Below are 12334 nucleotides of genomic sequence, written 5' to 3'. Positions count from 1 at the left end.
ACTCAAGCAAGTCTTCAGCTTCAGTGCCACATATGTGAACATATACACAGTAACAGATGAGTACACTCCTGAAATACCTGGGCGGGAGGAGACTGCATGGGGTTGTTGTCAAGAACGATGTGCTGTAACTGCTTAAGTTTGCGGTAAGATATGGGAATCTCAGTGATCTTATTACAAGAAAAATCCAACCTAATCAACGGCAGATTAGACAATTCTGTGAGAGAGTAAAGGAGAAAGAAAGAGGAAAAGTAAAAGATGTGAGAAATTCCTTCCTATCTCAAAGTAAGTAGCATAACTAGCATAAACACTGAATGTGTTGAATGTGAATTTATATCAAGCTAAGCTTTTTTAGTTCTATCCGATTGATGCTTATGTTGATATATCTGTTAATACCATCCGGTAACACTTGTAGCCAGTTTCTACGTATGTTGAGCTCTCGTAGCGCGAGTAGTTTCCCCATTTGAGCAGGAAGCACCTGGATCTCATTACAGCTGATGTCCTGAACACAGAAAACACATGTACTGTGTATATACGAACATATCATATACAATAATTACACGTGTATTTTCACATACTGACCAGTTCCATGAGGTCTTTAGCCTTTCCGATCTCCTCAGGAATAGACAGGAGTTTATTGTTGCTGACCACAAGCACTTTCAGAGGAAGAATGAAGAGAAACTTGGGGAGAACGGACAGCTGATTTCGACTGAAAACATCAAAACACAAGGATTAGGTTCAATAGTCTTCACTTAATACTATTTAATACCATCTCTCACTTTCTTTAATGAGAAACCCCAACAACAACTGAAAAAAATTAAGTTCTTACAGTTGCTGGACAAAAATACACTACTGTTCAGTGGTTTGGGGCTGGTAAGATCTTTTTATGCATTGAAAGAAGTCTCTGCAGCCTCACCAAGGCTTTTGATAAAAAAAATCTGTAATATTGTGACATACTACTACAAATTTAAAGTAATTATTTTCTATTGTAATATATCAAAATGTAATTTATCCATGTGATTGCAAAGCTGTATTTTCAGCATCATTCCTCTAGTATTCAGTGTCACATGATCCTACAGAAAGCCTTCTAATAAGCTGATTTGCTGCTCAAGAACCTTAACAACAATTGCATCTGCTGTCGATTCTATGGGTCTGAATTCGATTTAAAAGTGGTTTCGGTCAAAAGACATTCTTTTTTTATAACAGCTTGATCAACAACAGCATAATAGACAGATGTCAAGACAGTCTTAGAAATAGATGATGTAAACATACAAAGACATCATAGTGTGGGTGTTACCTGATGTTCAGGTAGGTGAGCATCTGTAGGTTTATAATGGCCTCTGGAATGACTTTTATGCAGTTGTGATAGAGGTTTAAAGACTCCAGCGGCGCAAACAAACACACTTCTGGAGGGAGTTCACAAAAGCGGTTTTTCGACAAGTCTATACAGAAAAAAGATAAATTAAAGTCAGTTTAACGTAGCAAGTATCCTGTGAACATTTTCAACTGAAAGATACACACATTAACAAATTAATAATGCATGCTAGTGTACTGCACATCCAAACAGACAAGAAGTTTGAAGTCCCTGTTACTCAGGAAATGTCTACGGTAGAATGACTGAATAATTGAATAATTACTTGGTTGATTAGTCTGATCTATAGGAGTTTTACCTTCTCAGACATTGACAAAGCAGCAGTGTAACACACAGAGAGAGAGAGAATGCAAAAGAGAAAATAAGAGAGGTAATAATTGATTTGCCAAAGTACATTTGTACATTTAATTCAGATGCAGTGTGAAGAGCTCCATCACAAGCTCTGCTGATGTGACAACTAGTAATAAAACGGCTGAGATTCACAACAGTGAAATGAATGTGAAAATACTTTTAATTAAAAAAAACGAAAATTATCTTTTTACAAGAGAAATTATCACATTGAAAAAAAATGTTTAAATATGTTCAATCACACAACAGTTAGTCAGTTAACAGTTAGCAGTTAGTCAGTGACACTTTCTTGCCAGTTACATCATTATGCCATTAGGTGGCGACAAATGACTTTAATATTTTTTTTCCAACTTCATAAGAGCTTACAATGACATTTAACATCAAATTATGATATTTGGGATATTTGGGAAAACATAACAGATCTTACATTGTAGTATAAAGTAAAAAATAAATTCAAATTCTACAATTTTTTCCTCAATAAGAGTCATTATTAAATCAAACTCAAATGACTTGTTCAAAAACACAGTTCTGAGACAATTAAAGGTTCATCTTGCTTTGGTTTCATTTGTGACCATTTTGACTGGTAAAGTGCACAAAAAAGGATATAAATTGTTAGCCCTCATCCTGGGATATCAATCTCTCAACAACAACAACAAAAAAGAAACACCCAGAATTCCAATTTCAACCAATCAGAATTGAGTTGTCATTACTACAGTGCTACCATTTGAGCAGACACGGATGCAGAAGAAAAGTCATGTCAACTTCCTCTATAATTCATATCCCATTTGAAAAGAGAAATGTGAGAGGAATATAAAAGACTAACTATATCAAAGCAGACTGAAAAAGAATTCATTTAGGCCTGTTACAGATAACATCCTTCAGGAGTTTGAGGCCAAATGCCAGCAAAGAAGAATTCATTAAATATTATGGGTTTGGCAATTGTCGGCCAATGAGATGCAAGCAGAAAAAAAAAAAAAAAACTATTTGATTGTGCAGCGGTTGTTGCCAACCTGAAACTGTGCTGCCTGCCAACTCTTACAGACTGGAGCAGTGTTGCTTGGCAACCGTTACCAACCAAAACTGTGCTGACTCCAACCTCAGAAATTCCTCTTAAACAGCCTTCAGTTGGCTGATAAGACAGCACACCAGACTCACGTTAGTTTAGCAATCGGACAAACATTGTCAACATTTACAAATCACACAACATTTCACTTCATGTTCAAACGTTTAAAAAGATCAGTATTCTACATATGTTTATTTGTGTGGTATAATTTTCAAATGTGCATGCGATCATGTGCTAGACAATACAAAAATCTTTTTTGTTGTGTTTTTTTTTTTTTTTTCCTGGTTCGGTTAAGACACGCCTCATAATCTGACTAGAATGTGGAGTATGACGAAGTCAGGCTATAAAATGAATAGACTATGTTGCGAACTAACAACAAACTCTTGTTTCTATTTACTCGTGTTATGTGTGTTCATTTTTTGTGCTTCCTTGTAATTTGTTCATCATCAAGCATTATTTTGTTGCACTTCTGCAACTATGATAAATATAGACATCCACTCTTGCTGTAAACGGAGGCAAGCTAGTAAGAGTTGCGTAGGCTGATAACTGCTAGAGAATGTGAGGGTCAAATGTCCTCACATGTACGTATAGTAAACTATTACAACAACCGGCTAATGAGGACGTATTACTGGCCCTTACTGGTTAAAAAGACTTATAAATTAGCAAAACATGTTTTGTTTTTTATTTAAATCTAGTGTTGAGTTGAACATGTTTCTGTGATGGGTAGGTTTAGAAGTAAGAGCAGGTTTAGGGCCAAAGAAAATATCATTAACCTGATATAATAAGTGGAAGTCTATGTAATGTCTTCACTAGTGAAACAAATGTGTACGTGTGTGTAAATGACTGTGGATCCTAGATGGAGATAAGAGACGTGAGTGAGAAAGCGATAGAGGGATGAATTGATGGGAATTCCTTGAGACAGCGACGTTTTCTAATATCAGCTCAGCATCTCCAGCAGTTGTTGTTGTGTGTGTGTGTGTGTGTGTGTGTGTGTGCACTCTTAGAAGAAAAGGTTCTATATAGAACCTTTAAAGGTTCTAAAGCGCTACGTATTTGGAACCCCTAAATTTTATTATTAAAAATATCTGAATTTAATGCATGGGAATGATCACAAAATTCAAGATATGGGGGTTAAAAAAAATGTAATTAATCAATATCACACGAGGGGTGCCATTTCAGTTTTTATCCTCCAAAAATCTGCATGATTAAAATGTGATATTAAGTTACTACAACAGTTTAATAAACAATAATTTAATTACAACTACAAAATATTGCAGAATAATGTAATATATATTAGCCTATGAATAACCTTTGTGCCAATGGGGTTCTTTCTTGTCATTTTGCAGTTGAGTAAAGAACCCTATGCTACATATATAGAACCCTTTTTTCTAAGAGTGTGCATGTCGTGTGCATAGGCACACTTCTTTTGGCACAAAACCGAGAAAGAGAGCTCACTAAAGGGAAAATATTCTCATCTTTTTTTGCTCCTCTGAGTGTATTTGCAACGAGATCCTGATTTGATATCTACTATGATCACTTTATTTGTTCTTTTTCCCCATTTCTCCGTTCTTTTTGTGATCCGTCTTTGTTACTCAAACAATACTTAGACTGAGCCACAGCTGTTTAGCAGAAGGTGCCAGACCCCCACCGGACACACACACATAAATGAGAAATCAATGTGCTTTTAATGCATGGACTTGGAGAGACCAATGGAGATGATATGGGCTATCAAAGGCTTCCTTAATGTCTTCATGAGAGGGATAGGGCTCAAGTTTCTTACACCCACACACACATACACCGCCCCATATGTTTCATGAATATGATAATTGGCTGCATCAGAATATTCTTAATATTTGCTCCCTTAGACAACAGATTGTCGACCCTGTCCTCTGTAAACACAAATGATAGATTGCATTTGATTGCTGCTGCAATGAATTTCCTTTGTAAAAAATGAAAAAAATTCTCATGGAAAAAAACAGAAATATGACATTTCTTGTAGAATCCATACTTCAGTCAAAAACACTGCAAAAACCAAAGGCAGACAGTATGTTTGAGCTTAAAAGGAATTGTTCACCCCAAAAATGTTAATTCGGTCATCAATTTCTTTCCCTCCTGTTGTCATCATAAACCCATACAATGTTCATTTCATTCAAGACAAATGAAGGTATTTTTAATATTTGCCCAGTCTATGTAATCAACATTCTAAAGTTTGTGTGTGACATAAGAACAAACATCACTGGTCCTTGTGCATCAAGCTTCCGTTTAATGTGTACTAGGGCTGTCAAACAATTAATCGCATCCAAAATAAAAGTTTGTGTTTACATAATATATGTGGGTGAACTGTGTATAATTATTTTATATATATATAAATAAATACACACACATGCTTGTATATATTTAAAAAATATTATCATGTATATACTGTATAGATTTATATATAATTTATATTATATATAAATATTTTATATATAAATAATATTTTTTTCTTAAATACACATGCGTGTGTATGTATATATATATACAAAATAGTTATACACAGTGCACCCACATATATTATGTAAACACAAACTTTTATTTTGGATGCGGTTAATCACGATTAATCGTTTGATAGCCCTAATGTGTACAATGTACACGCAGGTGATGTGATGATTAATGTTTAGATTGTGAAATCTTGGATTTGATTGAACTGCTCAATTGATATAGATTGCTTTTACCGTACTTACTTAAAATGTTGCTTACCTACATTTTACAAACAAAACAAGATTATTAAAAATATCTGAATTAGTGTTCTGAAGATAAATGACAGTCTTATGGGCTTAGAATGACATGAGGATGAGTAAATGACAGATTATACATTTTTGGGGGTAAACTATCCATTTAAAGCTGAAGTGCATTTCTGCACCACTAGCAGCAAACAGAAATGCAAAAACATCACCGTTTCTGAATACGATCAGACAAGACCGCCATAGACCCTAATGTTGCAGTGTAGCGCTCGTCAGCAAGCACAAACAGCGCATACACAGAAATCATTCTCGCACAACCTTGCTTGAGCAACAGTCCCAGCACGTTTATAGTGAGGTGAGGTGTTCATTTTAATTTACCGACGCTCTTTCAATTACCATGGAAACCAGCAATAGATACTCACAGACTGACGGGTTCATTAACAGGAGTGGAGAGGTTTGGTGGTTTGTTAACACATCCGCACAACTTCAACACCATCCACATACACACACTAACCTACGGCCAAATACACAATCACAGTGTGACAGTCAAGTCTTTTACATTGAAGATTTCTATTTGTATAAATGCTGTTCTTTTGAACTGTCTATTAGATAAAGATTCCTGAAAAAAATATATCATGGTTTTCACAAAAATATTAAGCAGCACAACTGTTTTTTTTTAACATTAATAATAATAATGTGGCGTTCCAATTTGCCAACTCATACTATGTATGTAGCCTACTCTTTTTGTTGATAAAAAGTAGATACGTTTGAGTGCGTGAAAGAGGCTTTGGGGCATTACTACCACGTCAAAAAATGGTGCTGTGTCGCATAGTCATTTGCATTCTGTCACCGTAAACAGGCCTGTCAATCTTCCCGTCACAGTTAACAACCTTATATAAACAGTCCACGCTTTATTTGCAAATTTGCATTACTCAAAACAATTCTTTTAACCGTACTGACGAGGATGTTGATCTGACAGTCTTTCATGCTGAGAACTTTGCTCATGTTTTTTGCATAATGATGCATTTAGTTATTGACCAAACGGATCGGTTTTATTAAAATCTAACTATTCATCAAGTTTTATATTGACAATTAATAACAGAACATCTCTATTTAACCCTTGATGTCATGTGCACCACCATAGTTTTTTTTATTCGTGTTTCTTGTTCCCCAAAACAAGGAGGAGTGTGCACAGATCCACATTTCGGAAACAGTAAACCATCCAGGCACGTGGCTTAATCTTTTCAACATGCTATTCGGGACACATTTATTCTAATTTCACATTGGGACAGGGTAAGGAATGTCTCTTCAGCACCATGCGATTTTTGAAGGACAATGTGACCCTGAACTGAAGATGGAGTAATTTTTATATATTTACATTTTAAAGTATATTACTATAGAAAACTGTTATTACTGTTTAACTTCAACTTCATTTTGGATCAAATAAATGCAACTTTTGTAAGGAAAGGAGAGCTCTTTTAAAAACATTTTTAAAATCTTACAGACTTGAAATTGAGTACCAAATTTGTTAATAGCAGCCTTCACAGCATTGTGTGTAGAATCACAAGCAATATGGCCAAATATCAGGCATGTATTTCTATGTTAGTCCTGGCTGGTTTACGATTTGCTGCTTGTCTAGCTAATGAATCAACAAAGCCATGCAAAGCTGGTGATGATAGTCATTCAGCACAGCTGACCAAAGAGAACTTGCTAGTAAGTCTAATGGGGATACAAGCATATCCCATACTGAGGACAAGCATCCAAAGCACTGCATATACTGGTGACTGGCAGCACTGTTTTCAGCATTCAATACTGACATAGTACGAGATTAAGAAAGAGACTGCAGTAAAAGAGGGTATACAACAGATATTCTCTTGTTCTCTGCATGTATTCATCTCTTTTTCTTTTCGTGGACTCCTTATATTTTTCTTTCTGTCTTCCTCGCCTGCTCTTTATGTCTCTAACATCTCATTTTTGTTGCACTGAATAAATGTTAAATAAAAGTCAATCTATCCAATTTTGTTCAGACTGAGGACAGAGAGTGTTTAAGAGAAAGAGGAAGTGAAATGAAACAGCACGTCACTGTAATGTTTTTTGTTAATTCTTCCACATTAATCTTTTACACAGGCACACATCCAGTTATTTCACATCCAGTTATTTCACATCCAGTATGAACCTTTCTGTGAACTTAAAATTCATGACTAGTTACTCATCATTTAGTATATTCAGTTTTATTCATAGAAAGAGAGGGGTGTAAAAAATGGAGATGCTTGCATTTTAAAACTTTGCAGACAATATACATTCACAAACTATAACAAGTTAGGCTATAATTATCGGTTATCAGCAGGTACTGCCCATTATCGGTCGACCTCTACTAATAATACATCCGCACACTGTCACATGTCAGGACTTACAGTAAACATATACAAGCACTAAAGTAATATCTAGATCAGTATTTTTTCACTGGTTAAATGGTAACCTGACATGGTGGTGATGATTACAAAGATGAAAGTGCATACAAGATAAATAAAGTTATTGTCTCCTAAAAGAAAGAACTGATACTGAACGGCCAAAATAAGTCGTCAGTAATTCCGGTCTTCCGTAACAATGTAACATATATTGTAATGCCCACCTATGGTCTCCATTGGCTGCCCACGAACAACGTCAACTTTGACCCACCCTCAAACACTGTACACTCTCAAACGCTGTTTTTTTGCTTTGCAAAAGCAAATTCTCTTTGTTTACACTACCGAAGGATGAGATTGTGAAGAGTCAGTGGTTAAAATTACCTCAGAGATACAACAGCATAACTTTTTGTTGTATACCCATAATTTTACAGACAACTGCTTGCGAGGTCAACTCAGGATTTGCAAAACACTTATTTATTAAATATGGGACAGTACCCACTTTATTTGGACCAACTTGCTCCTCTGAATCACAACCTGCAAGTATGATTAATTATATATTTTTCTGCTGGGTGTTAGTGTAGGCTTGTGTAGGTCTCTTGGCTATCTCGCTTCATTACGGTCTTATATACTTCTGTTGTAGTAGGAGACCTCCAAAACAAAATTAGGAACCTATAGAATAGCATAATGGGGATCTTATGCTCTAGGTTCAGTATCACAGGACAGCTCAGAAACACTGTGCTAACATGCCAGAACAATCTCTCAAAATAATGTCAAAATTTCTCAGTCTAATTAGGACTATTAGACACTCCATTTTGGTGTTTAAGACTTGAAACCCAAACTTTAAATATACAGCTCATAATATATTCCAGCGGGTGAAGTGTATCAGAACAACATGAAACTGGATTGCTTTTACAAACAGAGCGGTCAATATGCATTGCATCTATGTTTGCTACAGTAATGACAAAAATGTCAGCACAACGCCAGGAGACATTTTTATACAGCGACTGAAAGTAGGTGTCAGTTTGAAGAAAAAAAAGGGAAATTTTTCCTCTGCTCATATTATGACATCTCATGATAGACTTACAAGGAGCGCATCAGTGTGAAATATTTGCTTAAAACTGCTGACTCCTTTACTCATTCACATAGTGAATGTCACACAGAACAAGGAATGAGAGAGAATTAGTGTTATCAAAAAACAGCTGCAGTTTGTTTCAAGCTACAAATGTCCTGAAAGACGAAAATTGGATGAAATCTGTTCTGTTTACACTGAAACATGTTCCAAAACAGAGATTTGACAGCACATATGGTTGTGGTTTGGATCGTGTTAGTAAAATGAAATTTAGGCCTATGTCATTGCATAGTTTGTTTGCTTATCAGATTTAAAAAAAAAAAAAAAAAAAAAACGTGGCAGATTTAACAAACAGTAAACAGAAAAATCTGATGAACATTTTAAAAAAGGCCTAGAGCTCACAATGAGTGTTTAATAAAGCTCCAGTATCAGAGAACTGAGAACTACCTTCAGAAAGTGAGAAGAGCCGACTTGTATATCATCAGTTTCCTTTAATTTTAAACCCTGAATTAGCCTAATTTTGTTTTCTCTGTTAGTTTATTAACGTTTCAATGCATACTTCTTAAAAGTATTTTTTCTTAGTGCTGCAAAGCTTCACCACACTGTGCTGCCCAAACTACAAAGACCATGATACTGAGCACAAGAGTTTAAAGTTGACACCTTACAGATGGGACCAGCATGACACATGTGTAATTACCTCTCAGTCTCTAGAGAGTGCTCTGTGTGTGTGTGTGTGTGTGTGTGTGTGTGTGTGTGTGTGTGTGTGTGTGTGTGTGTGTGTGTGTGTCTGTGTGTGTTCATCTGTGAAGGGCAGAGAGGTCTCCTGCCTTCTGTCACAAGATCTCAAGACCAGAGTGTACATCACAGGAGAACATACAAGAAAACTCAAGCAACACCAGCAAAATCAAGTAGTTCATCTTAAAATCTTATAACGCTGAATAGCAGAGCTCAATGAAACAGACTGTGAAGGTGCTGTCACTTGCCCCATGCATTTTTTATGACTGGATACAACCTTTTAACATTTTTAAAATGTTTTTAAAACGTTTTTTAAATGTCACCAAATTGACATTCTCTAGCTGAGTATTGGGTAACATATAGCCTATAACAAAAATATTTTGAGAAAACTTCCAGTAAAGGTGTGTTTATGCATTAATAGCTGCATAATTTCAGGCTACTATTCAAAAGAAAAAGAAAAAAATGTGGAAACAAGTAAATCTTAGGTGTGTATTGGTGCCTACTTATGTGCTTTCTGTTGTCTGTGTGCCCCTCTTGTCTAATTTTTTTTTTAAATTCACCTCTGGAAACCCTGGTTTTGTAGTTCATTATTATGTGTTATTTGTGATTTGCAATAAAATTAAATTATAAAAGTATGAACAAATAATTTGATGTAAATTAAAAATTAATACAACAATATTATGTGTCAAATGTTCTTCCGCGCTGTTTCATGGCAATTTACAACCCACGCAAAGATGATAATTCCGCGAATAACCCCAATTGCAGATTTCGAACAGAGATGGCGACAAAGAGGAAAAGCTACGGACTGCAGCTTTAATATAAATTAAATACAAAAAAATGACACTATTTCATGCAGTCAGGCATAGACGTTGGAACAGGGGGGCGGGAGGGGCGGCCAAAAACAAAACATTTTAGCGCTAGATCTAAATTAATAACTAAATTAATGCTCTGCTTAACAGGATATGTTTTATTGATGTTTAAAACGTTTTATTTTCCGATATATGGTGACTCAAGCACTGATGGATCAAGGAGCGGTCCATCAGTAGAGTCACCATATATCGGAAAACATTTGGAATGGGTCAGACATAGCCCACAGTAATTCTGACTTACTATGTTTTTTAAAAGAATTTCGTTTTTATAAATTGTATTTCATTTTAATCAATGGTTTTAATCAACAAGTTGACTGATAAATTCTCAGAAAATGGATTTAATACCAATATTTTGAAACGGTGCGTAATTCTCGATACGCTTGTTTGGTCCGCTTTTGGTGAGCGCCTGAGTGCGATTGCTGCTTTCACACCTGCTTAAACGAACCGCACCAAGAGGGAAAACGAACTCTAGTGCGATTCAACCGAACTAAATGAGGCAGGTGTGAAAGCACCCTAAATCTGATTCTTATGGTGAAATTGGCCACTTATATAGTCAGCAGCCACACCCATTCTGGTGCGGCAGGAAGCGCCCTGATAGGTTTACGCATCCTCGCTGCTTCGCCATAGGCTTGTGTAGTTGCCACAGCCCAGCTAATTAGCACGCTCAGACAGGCTCCACTGTGCTTGCTGTGCAGCTGTACTGCGTTTTAAAATAAAGGCTTCAATATTCTCGAGAAAAAGAATTTTCCCATAGCGTTTAGCTACGAAATACAAGTGAACTGTTCCCGAAAGGAAACCAGTTTGTGTCTGACCATTCAAGAGATTGGTCCTTGGAACTAAAACACTCTTTTAGTTCTTTGATTTCAATAGCTACTGATCTACTGAGAACTATAGTATGCTTAGAGGAAGAATGACTACAGTGTTCCTGGTGCTCAGATTACCCTAAAGAGAGAGACACTAAAAGAGACATTCAACACAGACATGCCATAGCTATAAACAGGATTGGGACTTCCTGTTACTTTGTGTGCAAATATGGACCCTTTTAACAAAATTGATTACATTTACAGACTTTTTTAGCTGAAGAAATATGAAATATTAGTTAACACCAGACATCTCATGACATTTTATTGACATTTTTCAAAAACTTTAATCATGAAAATGAATAACTGCAACTTTTAATGTTTATAAAATGTGACAATGCAGACTGGAAAAAAGTGGTTTAGTATTGTTGACAACAATTAACTGCATCTCATAGGAATTAGACTAATTCAACTATACAGCCTCAAGTTCAACATACAGTTTGCTGAAGGGGTGGATTCTGGATTCCACTGCTGCTTAAATGTATATCTAATGAGTGATTATTATAGTCAAGGTATTAATGAATATTTTCCCTTCTAAATATCACATGAGTGAATGACTTCTCTAGGCTTATGAGATTTTACTTTGATATAGAAGTTACCAGTGTGATTACTGAAATGTTCTTTTCATGTATTATCTAATGTCTGTATTAAATATCTGAGGTGACTGAAGGGTCTGGCCCATGCCGTGACAGTGCTTGCTCATTTAGACCAGACTCATTTTAATATGGACTTGTTTTGTTTGAGAAAGGTCTTCAACATGTGTTAAAACATTCGGTTTTAAACAATAGGGTCATTGGAACCAATAGTTTAAGGAACCATTTCTTTGTTAAAGCCTTACTTTCCAGTTAGACTAAAATGAAGCTGTGTGGCGTGTGTTAGTCTTTTTGGTA

At 35.8% G+C, this 12334-nt stretch overlaps 1 protein-coding gene across 4 annotated transcripts in view; it reads right to left on the bottom strand.

Moving 5' to 3' along the window:
* lrch2 (leucine-rich repeats and calponin homology (CH) domain containing 2) overlaps nucleotides 1-12334 on the bottom strand; it is a 61550-nt gene that overhangs the window by 43871 nt on the left and 5345 nt on the right. For all 4 annotated transcript variants that reach the window (XM_039649998.2, XM_039649999.2, XM_039650000.2 and 1 more), the window contains exons 2-5: nucleotides 1295-1439; nucleotides 580-706; nucleotides 394-499; nucleotides 78-214 (exon numbers count right to left, since the gene is read on the bottom strand). In XM_039649998.2, the coding sequence (XP_039505932.2) occupies nucleotides 78-214; nucleotides 394-499; nucleotides 580-706; nucleotides 1295-1439 (515 nt within the window). The remainder of the gene's footprint in view (nucleotides 1-77; nucleotides 215-393; nucleotides 500-579; nucleotides 707-1294; nucleotides 1440-12334) is intronic.

The sequence above is a fragment of the Pimephales promelas genome, chromosome 4, assembly GCF_988280905.1.
Source record: "Pimephales promelas chromosome 4, fPimPro1.hap1.1, whole genome shotgun sequence".
NCBI lineage: Eukaryota > Metazoa > Chordata > Actinopteri > Cypriniformes > Leuciscidae > Pimephales > Pimephales promelas.
This window is presented reverse-complemented; position numbering and strand designations above follow the sequence as displayed.